At 46.9% G+C, this 21,357-nt stretch overlaps 2 protein-coding genes and 1 long non-coding RNA gene across 5 annotated transcripts in view; 2 read left to right on the top strand and 1 right to left on the bottom strand.

Annotated features, from left to right (window-relative positions):
• The window catches only part of PAN2 (poly(A) specific ribonuclease subunit PAN2), a 38,421-nt gene extending 34,358 nt beyond the window's left edge, over positions 1-4,063 (bottom strand). Inside the window, exons 1-3 of one of the 3 annotated variants that reach the window (XM_083728826.1) lie at positions 3,797-4,063; positions 702-984; positions 59-228 (exon numbers count right to left, since the gene is read on the bottom strand). In XM_083728826.1, coding sequence (XP_083584952.1) covers positions 59-228; positions 702-971 — 440 coding nt within the window. In that variant the 5' untranslated portion in view covers positions 972-984; positions 3,797-4,063. Of the gene's footprint in view, positions 1-58; positions 229-701; positions 985-3,654 lie in introns of all 3 variants that reach the window. The other 2 variants (XM_083728827.1, XM_083728828.1) reach the window with 2 other exon arrangements.
• The window catches only part of LOC310839997, a 40,995-nt gene extending 35,027 nt beyond the window's left edge, over positions 1-5,968 (top strand). The window contains exon 2 of the long non-coding RNA XR_014561736.1: positions 4,504-5,968. This is a non-coding gene — a long non-coding RNA (uncharacterized lncRNA). The remainder of the gene's footprint in view (positions 1-4,503) is intronic.
• An 8,677-nt stretch (positions 5,969-14,645) lies between these two features.
• The window catches only part of IL23A (interleukin 23 subunit alpha), a 39,190-nt gene continuing 32,478 nt past the window's right edge, over positions 14,646-21,357 (top strand). The window contains exon 1 of the mRNA XM_083729117.1: positions 14,646-15,270. Coding sequence (XP_083585243.1) covers positions 15,265-15,270 — 6 coding nt within the window. The 5' untranslated portion in view covers positions 14,646-15,264. The remainder of the gene's footprint in view (positions 15,271-21,357) is intronic.

Genomic DNA, 21,357 nt, shown 5'->3' with positions numbered 1-21,357 from the left:
GGCAGGGCCCATTTCCAAAAATGCTCAAACCACCACACCCTCAGCAGAAGGCACTTACAGGTAATCGAAGATTATAAGTCCCCCTCTGGACATATATTTGAGGTTGTTTTTGGTCAGGAAGAGTACCCCATTCTCTAGACTCTGGATCTGTCGAATGTCATCACTACTATGAACCTGGAAGGAAGAGTAACGCTCCAGGGCTGGGCCGAAGAAAGAAGTGGCATGACCCTGAAAAAGAGGGAGGCAAGCAACTCAAGTCACCCTCACATCAGATTTGACCTGTAACATATCCTGCATGTAGCCAGCTCATTTTAATATTTATGAGACCTTCTGGCTCCTTCATCTACTTTTCCACCCCAACCACAGTTCTCCGCTGAACAAGCCATATTTCTGTTGAATATAACACTAAGAGTTACCACGGTTTTAAAGACATAGGTGGACAACATGTGTCGTTCCTGATAGTGCTGATCTCCTTGAGGATAGGATATACACTGAATTTTAAAAAGAAAGCTAGAATCCTTGGCATTCTAAGCAGGAACCTACAAGAAAACAGGTGTGTGTAGCCTTCCGCAATGGAGCTGAAATCAGCTTACAGGAGTTTCTAGACAATCGTATCATTAATCCCAACCCTCCTCAATGTATGATCCAGTATACTGTATAACTCTTCTGATCATCATCGACATGTAATGAGAATCCCTTACCCCATGGTTGCCAACCCAGAGCATTTCTTCATGTAAGTCAAAGTGTGAGAAGGAGACAGGAACGCCCACTTCAGAGACAACGGTGTGGAGCTCCGAGTACATGCCCTCCATGATATGCACTGAATCAGGCACAGGGATGCCCTCCAATGGCACCCCTTCTGGATCCAGCTCCACATTCTGTAGTAGGCTAGCATTGAGGTGCGGATCCAGAGCAGGGTGCAGGGCAGGTACATACTCTGCGAGGGCTGGGTCAAGACCTTCAAAATTCATGGCGGAGGTTTACCTGCAAGGCACAGAAAGGAATTCAAGAAGACAGAATCTTTCACTACCTGTGCAGAGCAAGCATGCTAGAGAAGTTAACACAATGCCTGCTATAAACACAATCTCTAATACGGACCAAAGCATAGGACAGTAACCGACAGATTGCAGCTTTCAAGATAAACATAAAGGTAAAGGTAAAGGACCCCTGATGGTTAAGTCCAATCGCGATCGACTCTGGGGTTGCGGCGCTCATTTTGCTTTACTGGCCAAAGGAGCCGACGTTTGTCCACAGACAGTTTTTCCGGTCATAATAATAATAATTTTTATTATATCCCGCCCTCTCCAGCCGAAGCCAGGCTCAGAGCAGCTAACAACAGTATAAGTAACACAGCATGACTAAGCCACTTCTGGTGAAACCAGAGCAGCGCACGGAAATGCTGTTTACCTTCCTGCCGGAGCGGCACCTATTTATCTACTTGCACTTTGACAGCAGGAGCTGGGACCAAACAATGGGAGCTCACCCCATTGCAGGGATTCGAACCACCGACCTTCTGATCGGCAAGCCCTAGGCTCAGTGGTTTACACCACAGCACCCCATAAAAACTGCTCCAATGCAGCAATTCCTAAATTAGTTGCTGTAACTGCTACTGTGCTGTGATAAATACATTAATGTATTGCATCAACTGGGAACCAAAATATAAAATAAATAATAATAATACAGTGGTACCTCTGGATGCGAACAGGATCCGTTCCAGAGCCCCGTTCGCACCCTGAAGCAAACGTAACACGCGATTGCGCGTACACAAGTCGCGTTTTGCCGCTTCCACGCATGCGCGTGACATCATTTTGAGCATCTGCGCATGCGGTGAAACCCGGAAGTAACACGCTCCGTAACTTCTGGGTCGCCGCAGAGCACAACCCGAAAATATTCATCCCAAAGCTACTTCAACCCAAGGTATGACTGTAGTAATAACTATTTATTATTTCTACCCCACCCATCTGGCTGCGTTTCCCCAGCCACTCTGGGTAGTTTCCAACAGAAGATTTAAAATACATTAAAACATCAGTCATTAAAAACTTCTCTAAACAGGGCTCTAGAGGAGGCTGCCTACTGCACCTCTGCATGACACTATTCTGGTCCTGCCTCCTTCAAAGCAGCCTTCGCAGGTGGGTAATCTTCTGTATCTCTGTAATGAGCGCAATTAAATTGTTCAATCACTCTCAGTGCAGAAATGTGGCAGAATTACTAGTCCTCAGAGGCTGCCCACTGCATCTCTTCATGAGTGACTACTCTGAATTTACCTAAGAAAGCATGCTCTGTATAGTAACTCACAAACATACTGGGTGAACTTCTCTGAAGATTGACAATGGTTACTTTTTCATACTACAAAGATAAGACTGTGCATGTATAACACAGGAGCGTGTATCCAGTCAGGGAGAAGGCAAGATTCAACAATCAGAAATCTACCCTAATGGCTGTTTACTCTAAACTGCCACAAGGCAAAGCAAAATTGGACGAGCGGCACCTGTTTCTTTGTCGACAAAAACTCCAGTCAGATAGGAAGAAATGTGCTACTGGCACTGCTGGCACCCACACTTTGGTTGCCAGCTTCTTCTTTTTTAATAAACCTTGCTCCTGAACCTTCAAGCAGAAGCTTGGCTTGCCCTAATTAAACTGGCTAGGTGTTAATTCCTAACCTGGGGAGAAATGAATGGATAAATAATTCTGGAAACGACGATTTCAGGCTGCTAGTTAAAAGGCATGGGAGCAGGTTCATGTGAATAACTTGGCAACCCTACCCACAGGTTACCCCATGGGAAACCCAGCCAGATGGACAGGGTATAAATAACTACCAAACTTTTAGAAGACATCTAAAGGCAGCCCTGTTTAGGGAAGCTTTTAATGTTTAATAGGTTATTGTATTTTAGGGTTTTGTTGGAAGCCGCCCAGAGTGCCTGGGGGGACCCAGCCAGATGGGCGGGGTATAAATAATAAATTATCATTTATTATTATTATTATTATTATTATTATTATTATTATTATTATTATCCTCATCAACATCCCTGATGTACACTAAAACTTCAGCTGGAAAAAACAAAAAAATTCCTTCCAGTAGCACCTTAAAGACCAACTAAGTCAGTTCTTGGTATGAGCTTTCGTGTGCATGCACACTTCTTCAGATACGAAAGCTCATACCAAGAACTGACTTAGTTGGTCTTTAAGGTGCTACTGGAAGGAATTTTTTTGTTTTGACTATGGCAGACCAACACGGCTACCTATCTGTAACTTCAGCTGGAAAGTCAGCCCACACTCATGGGTTGTACCTAGATCTAGGAAGAGTTGAGGCAGTGGCCTCGTTACCACGTTTCGTTTCGGGAACTGCTGTTGTTTTTGTTGAGAGAAATAGAAAGGCAGCGAGGTGCAATGATGCATCTCCTCTGTGGTTACACAGAAACAGCGCTTGCAGCCTGTAGTGCAAGGGAAGGCGAAAGCTGAAGCTGCCCACATCCTCGCTTGCAGCCAGAGAACCATAGCAAAGGTCAATAGTTTAAAGCGCACCCCCAAGACAGGCTCGAAAAACTTGAACTGGGTCTCAAGGGCCAGGCGGTTACCCATAGCCCTTTACGTCACAGGGGCCAACCACCCAGAATCCACTGCGGGAGGAAGGGAAGTGAGACAATGGTAAATTACCCAGACCCTCCTAACCCATAACCTGGGGGTTGGGGGACGAATTAGTCACACTTCTCTGCTTCTGAATAACTCCAACTCTTCCCCCCCCCCCACAGCCCATGCAAATTAGCCCAAGGTTCATTTTATGGAAGGGGTTACCCACAATCCTTTGCTCTTCCGGGTCCCCTTCCCTCCGCCGCTGCCTTTTCCCCACCGCCCTCTTCGCCGCCGCTATGGCAACGCCAGCCCTTCTCCTTTCTCCCCCCGCTTCGGCTTCAGCCGCAGCGCCTCAAGCAGGGGAGGGGTGTGTGCCCGCGTGCCCTCGACCAATGGCGAGGCCGCCGTGGGGAGGGAACAACCAATCAGAGCGAAGTGGCGGCGGCCGCGCCTCCCTCGTCATTTACATGCATGACGCTGCGTGCGCGCGCGCGCTGGAGGGATGGCGCTGCGGAAGGGACAAAAAGAGTGGGGTTTTTCTTTTTTAACGGGTGTGAGTCAGTGAATTAAAGGGAAAAGGTTAGCTGTACCTGTGAACTCCGTGCCCCTCAGTTTTGCGTGGGGTGCATTTGGTGGGAGTTGTACCTTTTTGTTTACTCCTGTTAGTCATGAGTAAGGAAAAGCCAGGCTAGTTTATTTTGCCTGGCATGCAATGTCATATAGTATAAGCAGGGCATGCAATGTTGTATAGTAAAAGCTATGGTTTTCCCAATAGTGATGTATGGAAGTGAGAGCTGGACCATAAAGAAGGCTGATCGCTGAAGAATTGATGCTTTTGAATTATGGTGCTGGAGGAGACTCTTGAGAGTCCCATGGACTGCAAGAAAATCAGACCTCTCCATTCTTAAGGAAATCGGCTCTGAGTGCTCACAGGAAGGACAGATCATGAAGCTGAGGCTCCAATACTTTGGCCACCTCATGAGAAGAGAGGACTCCCTGGAAAAGACCCTGATGCTGGGAAAGATGGCGGGCACAAGGAGAAGGGGACGACAGAGGATGAGATGGTTGGACAGTGTTCTCGAAGCTACCAGCATGAGTTTGACCAAACTGCGGGAGGCAGTGGAAGACAGGAGTGCCTGGCGTGTTCTGGTCCAGGGGGTCACGAAGAGTCGGACACGACTAAACGACTGAACAACAACAAGGAAAAGCCGGGCTAGTTTATTTTCCCTGGCATGCAATGACGGGGGGGGGGGGGGAGAGAAGCGCGTTACTCCACCTGACTGGGATTTTGCTTCCCTGCAGCCATGCTACTTCATCCTATTTTTTAAAAAAAAGTTCAAAAAGGAATTTAATCTCAGAAATAAATCAAACAGCTGTACTTTCCTGTCACAATGAATCAGTGCCTTGCCCGGCGTGCAAACCATGCAGCTTCCTTTTGCGCAATCCTGCGAGAAACGGCAGCAACTTTCCGTGATCCAGTTGGTTTGGCTAGTTGCCCATATTAGGAGGGGCGGGAGACTGGCAGCGTGAGAAGAGCACTGGGGCATCAGGTCAAATGCTCATCTATTCATCGCCGCAGACACCACCATCCTCCTCCTCCTCCTCCTCCTCCTTCTCCTCACAGTGGCCAACTCAATCCCTATGGGAAGAGCAGAGACAGGAAAAGACCCTCTGCTGTTGTTGGACCCGTACGCCTCCTTCCAGCAACTCCTGCAACCCAGCTGTTGCCCAGCGTATTGCTCTGCTTTCCTTTGGAACGCATCAGTGAGGCCGGGGGGGGGGGGAGGGAGTCTTGTTATCTGGGAGGCCCAGGACCTCCATACTGTGATAGGAATTTTGAAGTCTTAGATATATGTTAAATGTTCACAAGTGTACCAACCAAGCACATACATAGATCAGCACAGGAAGACCGACCTGGAACCATTTTGATTCCCAAACTGACCAAATGTTTTCTCTGCAAGGTCAAAGGAAAATGGAAAAGCCTCCCCATTGTCTTTTCCTTCACAAATCCTGTCTTAAGGGTATGTCTGTGTTTGAATAGGGTGTGAGCCCAGGAACTAAATATTTATCCTTACAAAAGACTGGCCAGGCTACCCAGGCAATCCAATCAAGTAACCTGCCAGACAGGAGAAAAACAACATTCAAATTTCTGTTTTAAAACCGCTTTTTCTGTGATGTAGGTATGATGTATCTGAGGGGTGGTCTTAGGTTACACCCCTTCTGTGATGTATGTATGATGTTTCTGAGGGTGGTCTTGATCTACAGGGTGGGAATTTCAAAAGTCTTTATAAGGCCTTGCGTGCCATTTTTCGAAGTTCCTCCTCTCCTGCGGGTGAGGGGAGCACCCTGTTGCAACAGTTCAATAAAGATCAAGCTTACTAGCTGCTTTGCTTCTCAATATTCTCTGGTTGGCCTCTGTTATTTTCTCCTACCAATAGGGAACCTATGTAAGGACTCTATATGGGCTCTTGTATACCCCATAAGGGAAAAGGGCAGTTTTTGTTTACAACAATACCCACTGCCTAGGCTTGCTCCCCGGTGAAGTCACTTTGGTGCTATTAACGCAGTAGTTAGACTTCACCCCCGGAGGGGCACTCCGTTGTCTCTCGAGACATGCCGACAAAAACATTGCCACTCCCATAATCCTTGACCATTGGCTACGGATGATGGGTGGTGACCCAAATTTGAAAAAACATTGCACCTGGTGCAGAAGCGGGCTTTGGTCTTTCGAATTTCAGTGGCGCCCTGTGCAAGACCAAAATTCAGCATGCTTTAAATGTATGGGGTTGTAGCCTATTGTGTTCTACTCAAGAGTCGCCCCATTGAAATTAATGGACCTAAGGTAAGGGTAAAGGTTAGGTCCAGTCGTGGACAACTGGGGTTGCGGCGCTCACTTCAGTCAGTCTGCTTGGAGTAAAAGTGACGCATAATGTGGGTGTAACCTGAACTTCCTTGTGAATGATCAGACAAAAAAAAGGCTCGCTTCACCTGAAGAGAAAAGTACTGAATGTCCTTTAGCACGAGCAATTACAAACTGCTCCCTGTAAGTGCCTTTAGGTCCACATTCTCCACTTTCCCAGTAAACCTGGGGTTAAGGGTGCATGTGCCAAGATTACAAACTGGGTTAGTAGTCCTGTATGGCAGCACTGCAAAAGCCTAGTGCCAGTGGTGATTAAGAATTGCCTCCAGATGTCTATGAAGAGAAGCTTTCAATGGGAATAGATAAGAGGACTATTTCAGATTTTGGTGGTGAGAGGAAGAGATTATACAGGTCGGTCTTCCTGTGCTGATCTATGTATGTGCTTGGTTGGTACACTTGTGAACATCCAGTTTCCACTCTCGGATACATTCAGAGAGGAGCAGTGTATTTTTCAGGGCTTTAATTTTATTGCTGTTCATTATATTCTACAATATGTACTGTTTGGACTTCTCCACACTTTTTGCCCTGCACTTTTTAGGCACAGGTCCATACCCTCCAACCTTTCTCTGATGAAAATAGGGACGTTCTAAGGAAAAGCAGGACATTTCAGGATCGTATCAGAAACCGGGACAGCTTCTATAAATTCAGGACTGTCCCTGAAAAATAAGGATACTTAGAGGGTCTGCTCCTGGATGCGTTCGGAGAAATATCAATCTATTTTTCAGATAATTTATTTCATTATGGTTTGGTATGTTCCATAATATGTATGCATGATATGCACTTTCTAGGCATTTCAGAAAGTGCTTTCCGGGTCCATGTCTGAGCACTTCCTCCACCCCCTGCTTTCCCCAGGAAAACCCGATCTTTATCTCTGAATTGGTGCAAACAGCAATCCGGGTTTTCCGCAAATGGTCCTTTTCTCCGATTCAGCGGTGAAGAGTGGTTTTTCAAAGGGAAAATAGAGGAGGTAGAGGGTGGGGAAGTGCTCAGACTAACCAGGGAAACACAGACCTGTGCCTAGAAACATGGAATGGAAGTAAGTGTGGATGAACCCTATGTACGTATTAGCAACAGGATAGTCACACATACACAGCAAATACACAGAGGTGTGAGACTTTTCCTTTTCCTTTTTTCTAGTGAAAGCCTTTGTCATATTTTATGTGGAATAGAGGCCCATTCGGTATGAAGTGTAGTCACTCGACACATGGAATCCAGCGAACTAGCTGGAGAAGTAGGCGTGTCCTCACACACTCAGAGGGAAGTTCCCCTCCAGCCCATCAAATATGACTTAAGACAAGCTAAGAACAGGGTTTTTGGATTTCCCACTCCTATTTAGCCACAAATGACTGATATGGTAATTTATCAAGGATGTGTGGTCAGCATGGCTACTAGTAACCTTTGTTTACTAATATTCCCTAGTGGTGTAGCTGCGATCAGGGGCATAGGAAGGGGGGCGGTGGGGGCAGTCCGCCCCAGTTGTCATCCCTAAGGGGGTAGGTGACAAAATCCCCCTGGGTGGATCGCTGCCACGCCAATCGCCCCCGGGCAGATCAACCCGCCCCCAGGTGCACGACATGTGCACCACTCCGGGTGCCCGAGTGGCTAGCTGTGCCACTGGCTGCAATAGCCTGTGTTAGCAACCAAAACAGACTTTTGTGGCCCCTTTAAAGATGCGCCCCCACAAGGGTGTTCAATGCCTCTGTGGGTTGCACAAACCTGACTTTGTCATGTATGCTTTTGTGCCCTTTTGTCCGTACATGAATGCTTTTGGTTTTGTGCCTCCAAGTCTCCCCCCCCCCTTCTCCCAAATTTATATTGGTGTTTTCAATGATATTCTGAAATCAGAATCAATAACTCAAAGGCAGTTAAGGGGCAAGTGGCCTGCAGGCAGTACTTGAAATTAGCTGAGCACGTTTTGCGATTGGTGTGAGTCCAACTGCAACAACATGGAGATCTCTAGATGCTAGGTTGGTGACTGGGGAAAGGAAATTGTCACTAAGAGAAGGATCTGAAATATTTTCTTTGAAGCCAGAATTAGGTTTATTCTGGATTGTTTTATTTGATGCCTTAATGTATTGTAAAGAGCTTTGAGATTTGTTCTTTAAAATATTAAGTGGTATAAAGGTATAGGGACCCCTGACCATTAGGTCCAGTCGTGATCGACTCTGGGGTTGCGGCGCTCATCTCGCTTTATTGGCCAAGGGAGCCGGTGTTTGTCCACATACAGCTTCCGGGTCATGTGGCCAGCATGACTACGCCGCTTCTGGCAAACCAGAGCAGCACACGGAAATGCCGTTTACCTTCTCGCTGGAGCGGTACCTATTTATCTACTTGCCATTTGTGCTTTCGAACAGCTAGGTTGGCAGGAGCTGGGACCGAACAACGGGAGCTCACCCCGTTGCGGGGATTCGAACCGCCGACCTTCTGATTGGCAAGTCCTAGGCTCTGTGGTTTAACCCACAGTGCCACACGCGTCCCTATTAAGTGGTACAGAAGTGGAAATAATAATAATAATAATAATAATAATAATAATAATAATAATAATAGACATTCCCTTGCACACAGCCCAAGTTTAAGATGCCATCTGGCAATTAGATCATATATCTGAGTTTCTAATTGCCTGAAGGTAAAGAAAAGGAGGACTCGGGAGATGAACTGCCATTCCTGAAACTACCCCAAAGCATGCTCCCCTAGCCCAAACCTCAGTTTTTGCGCAAACAACTCTTTCAGTAATAAAAAAATATATTTGTGGCACACAACAGAGAAGTTCAGCCTGATGGCTATACCCTCACTGGCAGCAAAGTATCCTGCCACAGAGAGAACTAGCAGCCCACTAAGGCACACCTCACCACAGGGCAAAGCATGGCCAGGCAGGAGGAGATGACTCTGATCCAGCCTCTACATAGAAAACCACAGAGCACCTTGGAGATAGTTGTAAATAGGACCATCTGTGTAAAATGTATAAACATTACGTTTCACACACAAGCACACATAGCCATGCCAGAACAGGAAGAACAAGCTATTGGGGCAGAGGAGGGATTTAAAGGGTGAGAAGGTGGATTTCCCCCCTGATTAATAGAAGGGGGAAATAAAATAGCCAAAGCCTTTGGGTATGTAATGCAGTATCTATAAATGTTACAGTAACATGTTTAAATGGAATCTCCCTCAGACATAGTAATACTACTGGCAGAATTCTGATCATATGGTTGCTCTCACTTTGTTTGGACGTATTATATAAGCTTCCACAGGACCAGAAACAATCACAGAAAGTTCAAAAGGAGGAGGAAGTTGTAGTGAAAAATTAAAGGTAAAGGTAAAGGTACCCCTGCCCGTACGGGCCAGTCTTGCCAGACTCTGGGGTTGTGCGCCCATCTCACTCAAGAGGCCAGGGGCCAGCGCTGTCCGGAGACACTTCCGGGTCACGTGGCCAGCGTGACAAAGCTGCATCTGGCGAGCCAGAGCCGCACACGGAAACGCCATTTACCTTCCCGCTGGTAAGCGGTCCCTATTTATCTACTTGCACCCGGAGGTGCTTTCGAACTGCTAGGTTGGCAGGCGCTGGGACCGAGCAGCGGGAGCGCACCCCGCCGTAGTGAAAAATTACTAGAGCACTAAAAAATGGTTTACTGGAGAACAGAGACGAATGAATCTTGGTGATGGTGTAAGAAAATAAATGGCAGGATATGACAACTTCTTTGATCACCAGTCTGACACCTTGCAGAAATCTTACATTTCTGGGCTAGGAATAAGATAGGGATGCACTGGAAACTCCAGATAATTAGATCACACAAGGACCCCAACTTGACTGAAAGAATGCTCTGTCTAGGAGTTGGTACAATGATTACCGTAATCTGGCCCAGCAGGATTGATGCCTCAACACCTCCCACATGCTCTGCATCAGGAAAATTTTGGGTGTCATGTGGCAGGACAGAGTTTCAAACGATTGTGCTCTCCTAATTCCCAGCATTCTTGCGTTCCTGTCCCAACAATGTCTACGTTGGCTTGGTCATGTCCACAAAATGAAAAGTGGCAGGATCCCCAAGGAGCTGGCTTCAGGCACCAGGCCCCTTGGCAAACTAACTCTGCATTACAAAAACGTTGTCAGCCTTCATGTCACGTTTGCAAACATCCACTCTGCCATGTGGGTATCCCTTCCAGATGACCAGAGCTTGGAGACACTCAGGTCATGTATCCATAGCAGTGACCAAAGGAGGAATGACAGCAGGAAGGAGTACAGAGGGAGGTACAGCAGCACAATCAGATTCCTTCATCCACCCCAGCTGCAACAAAACATGTCTCGCCTGCATTGGTCTCTACAGCCACAGCAGGTGCTGCAACCTTCCAACGGTTTGACATCACTCCCAAAGGCACATTCCTCCATTATCTTCCAAGACAGACGGATGCCAACCAACATCGACGAACCTTAATGGACAGTGCTTTTGTTCTACTTTTAAATTGTGAATCTGTTTGCTATCCTGGGCTCCTTTGCAAGGAAGGGCGGGAAAGGAATTTAACAACAACAACAACAACACAGCCTCTTTACAAGAAAGCCAAAGGCAGGATAATTTAAAAATATACCAATGAATGTGGCTGCATGCACTATAAAGTAGCAATGAAGTAGCAACTTTTCATTTAAGTAAAATAAAAATAAAAAAATCAAGCAATTCAGAAGTGAACTTGTGGTTCCCCTCCTGGTTGCATTCAAAAATTAAACAAACACACCTGCAGACTAGTTGTGACTATGGAAACTCCAGATGTGTCCATCATGCATGTCTTGGTGGAACAGATGCACCACACATCTGAATACATACCTGTTTTAAAAGATCTGTGTTGGCTTTCTGTGTTTCCCAGCACAATTTCAAGGTAATGAGATTTCTCCCCCATCCCTCCTCTTCTCCCACAAAGCCAGAGGAAGCAGCTTCTTCCTCCTCAAACCTCCTCCCCCTCTGCATTCCATTGATAAAAAGCAAAACTGCAGACACAGGGAAGTTGTTGTAGTACCAACCTCAGCTACCACATTTTACGAAGATTCCTGGAACTGATGTGTCCAGCTACCCAAGGAATGGCGCACAGGGAATGGGACGCAAACATGGACACGTAGAAGATCCTCAAAGTGACTGACAATTAAAAACAACAACAACAACAACCAGACTTCTATTATTTTGTGACATAGAGCAACTTTCCCCAACCTGCTGCCCTCTAGATGCCTTGGATTAGAACTTCCTTCATCCTCAGAACTACCGTATTTTTCGCCCTATAGGACGCACTTTTTCCCTTCCAAAAATGGGGAAATGTGTATGCATCCTATGGGGCAAATGCAGGTTTTGCTGAAGCCTGGAGAGCGAGAGGCGTCGGTGTGCACCGACGCCTCTCGCTCTCCAGGCTTCAGGAAGCTATCCGCAAGCCTTGGGATCCTGGCAGGAGTACCCACTGGGTTCCCAAGGCTTGCGGGCAAATGGTTAAAGAACAGCAGTCTCTGATTGGCTGTAGTTCCAGAAGGGAGAGTTTACATTACAAACTTTTTCAGCAGGGGGCCGGTCCACTGTCCCTCAGACCTTTTGGGGGGGCGGACTATATTTTGAAAAAAATATATGAACGAATTCCTATGCCCCACAAATAACCCAGAGATGCGTTTAAAATAAAAGCACATATTCTACTCACGTAAAAACACCAGGCAGGCCCCACAAAGAACCCAGAGATGCATTTTGAATAAAAGGACACATTCTACTCATGTAAAAACACGCTGATTCCCGGACCGTCCATGGGCCGGAATTAGAAGGCGATTGGGCCGGATCCAGCCCCCGGGCCTTAGTTTGCCTACCCATGTTTTAAAAAGAGAGGCTTTGGAGGGAAAGAGGGTGGTTGAGTTGAGGTGGTTGAGGAGGGAGGTTGGAGAGGTTGGGAGTTAGGTAGGGAGACAGGATAGGAGTCAGGTTGAAATATAAAGAAATATAAAGAGTGTTGAGGAGGGAGAGTTGGTTCTGGAGAAAACATTCACTCCGTGTGTACAGTGAAGGACTGAGTGTGGTGCAGTGGCGTAACGTAGGTTGTCAGCACCCGGGGCAAGGCAAGTAATTTGCACCCCCTAACCCGTGGATTTGCGCCCCCTAACCCATGGATTTGCGCCCCCTAACCCTAACCCCCAGATGTTGCGCCCGGTGCGGCCGGCCCCCCCCTGCACCCCCACGCTACGCCATTGGTGTGGTGTCCTGCAGGAATAATAGGACTGGATCTTGCTGGGAGACTGAGGGTGGGACAGGAAAAGTAGGAGCTGAAAAAGATCGGTCTACTTAGCTCTCAAACTAGTCTGGAGGGGAGAGACTTCTGAGGAAAGAAGAGACTCCCAAAACCTAGTGAAAGAAGGGGTGTGTGTGGTGAGCCCTTAAGACTATTACTGAAATTACCTCAGGAGCTGGATTTGTTAAAGGGGTGGGTAGCTGAAGGAAAGTACCGCCTTGGAAAGGAACCAAACTATAAAGCCGAAACCTCTGAAAATGGCTTGAAGTCAACTAGCGTATTATTATTGAAGTAACCTAAGTCTCTCCACTTGTATTATACAGGGTGAGTCTTTTAAAAGAGGCCCCATGGAGCATGTGTACTCTGTGGCCTCTTTTAAAGGACTCACCCTGTACTACCTCGTTTTAAAAATAAATCTTTATTGCTTATTTAAAGAACACCTGCTTGAGACTCCAACTTATTGGTTATCCCCCTCACAAAAGTCCCCCACAGGATACTCTGGGATAGTTAGGTTTAGTTTTTAAGCCTTCAGGTAAAAGGTTGTTCAGTGAGGTGGGGGCAATATATTTAAGTGATCCTGTTTGGTCTAGGGACACATGAGTCTTTTGCACCTGAACCCGCTGCTAAGTGTGCTGGTGCTTTGAAGTCCCAACTTTGGGACTTCAAAGCACCAAATCCCGGGGCATCATTTGTGACATCATATGATTGACAGGTGAGTGGACAGATCCTGATAAATATTTGTCACTGTAGAAGCAAAAAGATTCCCTTTTCCTAGAGCATCCCACTCAAAAAGCTGGAGAGAGAATATCGCCTGTCATTAGCTCCCACTGATGAAACATCAGCTATTCATCCTGTAGTGAGAGCCCGTCACATATTAACTGGTGGCAGCGCCGTGATGCGAAGTTAAAACCCACACAGTAACGTACCCAGAGACACAGAACAACCAGTTTAATAAAGTAGTGAAGTTATTTTATTAAAAGGAGAAAAATTTCCTGTCAGAAAAAGACCAGCAGGAGCCAAGTGAAAGAGACTTGGGATGGCCAAGGGCAGGGAGCTGCTGCATCTGAGGAGAATCCTAGTACAGCGGTACCTCGGGTTACATACACTTCAGGTTACATACGCTTCAGGTTACAGACTCCGCTAACCCAGAAATAGTGCTTCAGGTTAAGAACTTTGCTTCAGGATGAGAACAGAAATCGTGCAGCGGCAGCAGGAGGCCCCATTAGCAAAAGTGATGCTTCAGGTTAAGAACAGTTTCAGGTTAAGAATGGACCTCTGGAACGAATTAAGTACTTAACCCGGGGTACCACTGTACTGAATTAGAGATGATGAAACTAAGGTTGTGTTATGTATTGGGTTTAACACATCTTATGTTACAAGGCACGTTCTAACCAATCATAGAAGCGTTGGTAGACGAACGTTCTAATGGCAAGTAAGCGCATGCACTTCAACTGTCAACGGTCAGTTCATGCTCATAATTATTAGTGTGTTGTCCAGTCAGTTTGGTTCTTGCGTTCCTATGAGTGAGCTGTTGTCACTGACAAATGTTGAATAAACATAGCTGAGGAACTTATACTGCCTTGGGCTTCTGACTTTTTCTGAACATTTAACTTTGGCGATGAATGTGGGATTGATGAGTTCCCACTGACTGCCAAAGGCCCAAGACCACACCGCAGCACCGCTACCTGCCGCCTCGCATTAAGCGCGACCTCACTGCCACGCTGGCCTCAGAAAATAGTCCCGGAAATGAGACTGTGCCTGCCATGTCTTCACAACCACCCACAATCGCACAAGCGACTGCTCCAGATCCGAGGATGGCTACCAGTCATAGTCGGCCACCACCGGACTTCGATATGAGCCATCCTGCAGAATGGCTACAGTGGCTCCACCGAATAAGGAGCTACGCCTGACTTCACTAGGGAGGCAGACAAGGTGGATGTGTTACTGACGGTGCTGCGAAGTTCTCCCATCACTCTACTGGAAGGTCTGATGGCACCCAGGGACATAGAGGCATGCACTTTTGATGAGCTGACACAAGCTATGACAAGATACCTTGCACCTCAGCCAACTAAGAACCACCGCCGCTATGATTTTGCACACAGAGAGCAACAAGCGCAAGAGTCAGCGAGTGAAGACATCACAGCGCTCCGGGCGATTGCGATGTATTGTCAATTCGCTGACATCGAGGAACGACTTCCCGAAAGGATCATCAGTGGCGTGCGAGACAGCCATCTCCGCCGCAAGCTGCTGGCAAAAGATGACATCATGATGATGGAAGCAATGAATATGGCCATGGCCTTTGAGAAGGATAACATACACTAGGTGGCCCACCGCCCACGTACCAAAAGGAGAACTCATGGCATCCAGCGAGACCGGTCGTCTTCCGTAGATTCCCACAATGAGGGTGTCCACCGAGCTTTGGACGGATTCGACCGACACCACTGCTCCCAAGCTACGAGCACATCGTCAAACCAGCGGTCATCTGACGCACCTCGAGGGACCTACGCCAGCTGCAGAGAAAACCACAAGCGTCAGACATGCAGGTTTGGGATGCCATATGTCGCTGCTGTGGGAAGACTGGACACATTGGTCGAGTCTGCTGCTCCAAGACTTCCGGAGCAAGACCCAAGCAATGTGTCAACGAGGCCTACATAGAGGAGGAGTTACAGTCCATCTCTCCAGCCAGGGTACTTCAACTTCCGTCCCCGGGGTCCAATAAGCTTAGGATACAACTCAAGATAGAGGGAACCCCGTGCACTATGGAGTTGGATACCAGCTCATCCTACTCCATAATATATGTGGTGCAGGGGGCTCCAAGAGGGTTCTCCCCGGGGTACACTGTGTACATCCGAAACTATGGGCCTGGACAGGATTGGGTCCCTGGTATCATTGCCCATTGTACAGTTCTGGTTTCCTACAAGGTAGGGTTGGAGAGGGGATTGGTTTCGAAGACACCTTGACCAGATCAGAGCCAGGGCACCTCCGAACACGGAACTTCAAGCAGAAGCAGAGGACAGAGAATTGGGTACATCGGGAGATTCTGTGCCTAGGCCAGGGTGGGAACCAGACGGGTTGCGGGTGACTGAGTTACCCCAGCAGGGCGACTTCAGCCCAGAATCCTCAGTGGCTCCATCGGCAGTGACCTCTTCGGAGCCCGCCTCGCTGACCGCCCCACTCAGACCGCGGGTACCGGAGGAACCTCCTGGGTCACCCACTCGGGCACAAGAACCGCGACGGTCCCAGTGGGTGCGGAAAAGGCCGGCACACCTTGATGACTATGTTTGTTCCTTTCGTTAGGAAGTTGGGGGAGAGGAGTGTTATGCATTGTGTTTAACTCATTTTATGTTACAAGGCGCATTGGTAGATGAACGTTCTAATGGCAAGTAAGCGCATGCACTTCAACTGTCAACGGTCAGTTCATGCTCAGAATTATTAGTGTGTTGTCCAGTCAGTTTGGTTCCTGTGTTCCTATGAGTGAGCTGTTGTCACTGACAAATGTTGAATAAACTTAGCTGAGGAACTTATACTGCCTTGGGCTTCTGACTTTTTCTGAACATTTAACAGATTGGAATTGGCTGAGGTTGAAGCAGAGAAAGAAAAACAAAGTTGAAGCATCAAGGGCGGTTCACAGAATAAAATACAAGATAAAAACAAAAGTAAATAATTAAAACCCAAGCAACAAAACAGTAACACACATACCCTGTACATTTCAAAGGCTGTAGGATATTAATCAGCCAAAGGCCTGGTTGAAGAGAATGTTTTCACCTGGCGCCTAAAAATATATAATGAAGGCACCAGACGAACCTTCCTGGGGAGAGCATTCCACAAATAGGGAGCCACGACAGAAAAGACCCTGTTCTCGTGTTGCCACCCTCCGGACCTCTCAAGGAGGAGGCACACAAAGAAGGCCCCCAGATGAGGAACACAGTCTCGAACTGTTTACATGGGGAGACGCTGGTCCATGAGGCTCTTTTGTCATCAGGAATGCATCACTGGTGTGAGGGTGTGTGGGCAGTTTCCCTATTTTCCAGGGACAGTCCCGGATTTACAGACACTGTCCCAATTTCTGATTTGATCCTGGAATGTCCCGCTTTTCCTCAGTACATCCCTATTTTCATCCAAGAAATGTTGGAGGGTATGGTAGGACGTCCCTATCTTCAATGGAGAAATGTTGGAGGGTATGGAGTTATGTGACCCCCTGAGCCAAGGAGATAAGTAACTACAAAAACTTTAGAAGTTATATAACAATGATTTTAAAAGTTCCCTATACAGAGCTGCCTTCAGATATCTTCTAAAGCAGGCATAGGCAAACTCCAGCCCTCCAGATGTTTGGGACTACATCATCCCTGACCACTGGTCCTGTTAGCTAGGGGTGATGGGAATTGTTGTCCCAAAAATCTGGAAGGCCAGAGTTTGCCTATGCCTGTTCTAAAGTTTTTGTAGTTACTTATCTCATTGGCTGTTGGAAGCAGCTCAGAGTGGCTGGGGCAAGCCAGTCAGGTGGGTGGGTTATAAATAATAAAATTATTGTTGTTGTTGTTGTTGTTGTTGTTATGGAAAAGGGTGTCACTATTTTCATCGGAGAAATGTTGGAGGGTATGTGTGTGGAACTGAACGTTCCTCCCCATGCACCGCTTTTCTGATACCGATCCCCACTCCTTTTGTCTTTGGCTGCTTTTTTTTAAAAAAAACAAAACAAAAACCCAGAGACATTCAATTCAGTCACATATTTAACCACGGAGCTGCTGACCTTCCCAGTTTGACTTCCCTTTCTAACCATTAGAAAATAGGATTAATGGGATTAATGTTGTTCTTATTAAAGAACAACAACATTCAAAGGGATGGATTTTTTTGGTGTATTACAAAGGAATTTCTTTAATACCAAAACGTTTTCCTTCCTGTCAAAAACCACCCCCAGTCAGAATGCAATCTTAGCATAACAAAAGGCAGCACCTTTGCTCAGCCACTGTCCCAGCTACACAATTGTTTATTGCTCATAAACGAAACTTAGAATTTCCTTTACTTAGAAAACAACCTGCCCACCCATATTTGGCTCTCTGTTGGTTTTCCAGTTTTCTAAGATGAATGGAATTTCACTAATTTGAGTAGGCTCAGGGAATTCCAAATTTGTCTCATCACATCTCTATCCCTGCAGTCAAGAAGGCTGGTGTTTTATTGCATCATGCTTCTGGCAACACTAATAGTGCATTAGGTGTGGATTTATTCTGCTTTATTCGTTGTCCTGCGATGGTTCTCCACTGTTGCCACATTCCTTCCTCTCTGGAGGGACAGTAAAATAGAAGCCGGGCAAGCCCCCACCCTGGTCAAACCTCTGTCCTGAACCCCTGGCCTACCTGGCAGGAAATCCGTATTCCTTCCAGAATTCAAAGTCCAGGGGTCAATCCAAACAAGCAAATTCCAAAGGTCTGGAAACACAGTCCAGGGTCAATCCAAGTAGCCAAGTCTGAAGTCCAGCAGTCAGGATACTGTCCAGAGTCAAACCCAAAGCACAGCCCCATAGAGGTTCAGGAGCATCGAAGTCAAGGCCCATCAACATGGGCAGTTGAGCAGAAACAGCACCTCAGCTCTGCTTCCATTTTGTACTTTATGTGCTGATGGCAGCCTACTCCAGCCAAGGGAACACACACCTCCTCCCAGAGCTAGGGAGACTGGTAGATCCCCGGGAGGTATTGGTAGATCACAGTCGATCGCTGGCTCCCTTTCCTTAGTGGTGGTAAAATAGAATCCGCCCCCGCCCTCCGCCCTCCATTGTTGCATGATCTCCAGAACGTAAGATGGAGTTTTCGCAGTGATCTTTTGGCAAGCAACCTTCCCCCTTTCTCCCTAAAAAAGCTCAACAACTTTGACCTGAACCGCCCCCCCTCCTGGCAGACCCCCAAAAGGGGTAGATCACTGCCAGTTTTTTATTCTGTGAGTAGATCGCAGTTGGACGTCCCTGTCCTAGAGCACCCCTCCCCGCTGCTCCTACGCCTCAGAGCCCACCGTGTTCATGGAGACAGGGGCCCTTCTGGATCTGGTGGTGGGTCCTGCTGCTCTGGTTTCTGTGCATTGACCCCCTATCTCCTCGCCACCCCCTGTGCGTACTTCCTTCCCCATCCCCTGCAAACTGAGAAGGAGCCCTGCCTTCCAAAATGGAAGATAACCACAAGCATTTCTCCACCCCCAACTGGTGAAGGTTTTGGTGGAAAGGCCTTTCATGCAAAGCTCTAATTAGCCAGGCATATAAAAGAAGCATACATTTTTTTGTTATAAGAATTTTAAGGTCACATATAGAAACATTAAATGTTCATAACTTTATATATAAACCACATGTCTGAAACCCCACAGATTAGGTCCTGAACAAATTGACCTCAAATATTTCTCTGCAAGGTCAAAGTGGGAAACCTCCCCATTGTCTCTTCCTTCACAAATCCTGTCTTAAGGGCACATTCAAGATATGAACAGGGTGTGAGCCTGTGACCTGGATTCAGGAATTAAGTAGTTATAATAACAAAAGAGTGGCCAAAACCCAGATGATGCAATCAAGTAACTTGCCAGACAGGAGATAAACAATGCACTCAGATTTCTGTTGTAGACTGCCTTTTCTGTGATGTATGTATGATGTTTCTGGGGGTGGTATTGGACTCCAGGGCAGGCAATTAAAAATGTCTATATAAGGGCAGGCACACCTTTGTTCTGGCTCCTCCTCCTCTCTCCTGCATGTCGGGGAGCACCCTGTTGCAACAGTTAATAAAGATCAGGCTTACTAGCTGCTTTGCTTCTCAATATTCTCTGGTTGGCCTCTGTTATTTTCTCCTATCAATAGAGAACCTACAAAAGGACTCTATATGGGCTCTTGGGTACCCCATAAGGAAAAAGGAGCAGTTTTTTTTCCCTTATATCACTTTCTTCCTCAAAGATCCACTTGAGGCTAAAGACGAGGCAAAGGAGGAAGGTTGGGGGAAGGGTTTTGTCCTGCCTTAGTTGCACTATAGCACAAGATTGTCCTTCCAGATAGAAGTACCTATTTCACAGAAGAAAAATGGGCAAAGTGCCAATCTCTACCTTCCACAAAAAGAGGCAAAACACCTACACCCCTTTCAAGAAATAAGTAGAGCAAGGTGGAATCAAGGACCACCTTTTTTTCAAAGGGACCCCTCCTTAACCAAACAACAACAACAAATCCAAAGAAATCCCCAATTAATAAAAATAGGAGGGACAGGGTGCCTTTATTTAGCTATTTATTTGGTGTCTTTAGTTTATTCATCTAAACATCCGGTATTATTTTTAAAAAATCACAACTCATTTTAGAAGAGTTACAAAGCTCTTCCGGGGATTTTTAATATTGTTTTGGGTGGCAGGAGCCATGATGTACCAAACTCTAGTCGATCAGTGCTGTTCACATACCCTCCAACATTTCTCCCATGAAAATAGGGACGTCCCATTCCATAATGATAATTTTACTATTTATACCCCACACATCTTACTGGGTTGCCCCAGCCACTCTGGGCAGCTTCCAACATATATAAAAACATAATAAAACATTAAGCATTTAAAAAAACCTTCCCTACACAGGATTGCCTTCAGACAGCTCAGGGGTCGGATAACTCCATACCCTCCAGTGAAAATAGGGACATCCTAAGGAAAAGTGGGACATTCCAGGGTCAAATCAGAATGTGGGATGGCTTCTCTAAATCAGGGACATCCTTGGAAAATAGAGACACCTGGGGGGGGGGGTGTCTGTATTCACATTTACCGTATTTTTCCTTCTATAACACACAGATTTTTTCTCCTAAAAAGGAAGGGGAAATGTCTGTGCGTGTTATGGAGCGAATGTGTGATCCCTGGAGCCAAATGGTGCAAGGGGAGGCAAAAAAAAGCAGGCAAAAATCGCTCGGCTCCTAGAAGGGAAAGCTGAAAAGAGGAAGTGGCTGCTTTCCTACATTCTGCCTCAGGGTCTTACTGCCCACCCACCTCTTTCCTTGCTGTGTTTGCTCAAACGGAACAAAGAGCAGGGAAAGCCCCTCCCCTCCAGGCAAGCAGAAGGGAAAGCTCCGTGCAGGAGGGAGAGAGAGAGAGAGCGCGCGTGCGAGCTGGCTGGCTTGGGTGGGTAGGTGAGGGAAAACTTTTGCCTTCCTTTCCTCCCTCCCGTTATACCCCTGTCCTGCATTCTTAGCCAGCTGCTTCTGTGCACACCCCTCTCGTGCTCCTTGTCCGTTCTGTGTTTTTCCTTCCCTCCCCACTTAAAATGTGGTTTAAAAGCATGGATCCACATGGATCCTCAGGATCTTTGCATTGGGTCAGCCCAAATTCACCATCAGATCACATAGCAGGTCCATGGCTACAGCCTGCCCCCCCAAAATCATGCACCCACTGTTGCCTGGGGCTGCAATGGTGCAAAAACGTGGTTAAAAAGCATGGATCTACATGGATCCTCAGGATCTTTGCATTAGGTCACCCCAAATTCACCATCAGATCACATAGCATGTCCATGGCTACAGCCTGCCCCCCAAAAATCACGCACCCACTGTTGCCTGAGGCTGCAATGGTGCAAAAACGTGGTTAAAAAGCATGGATCCACATGGATCCTCAGGATCTTTGCATTGGGTCAGCCCAAATTCACCATCAGA

This window comes from Podarcis gaigeae, assembly GCF_964106915.1.
Source record: "Podarcis gaigeae genome assembly, chromosome: 2".
NCBI lineage: Eukaryota > Metazoa > Chordata > Lepidosauria > Squamata > Lacertidae > Podarcis > Podarcis gaigeae.
Note: the sequence above shows the minus strand (reverse complement) of the source record. Positions and strands in the feature narration are given on the sequence as shown.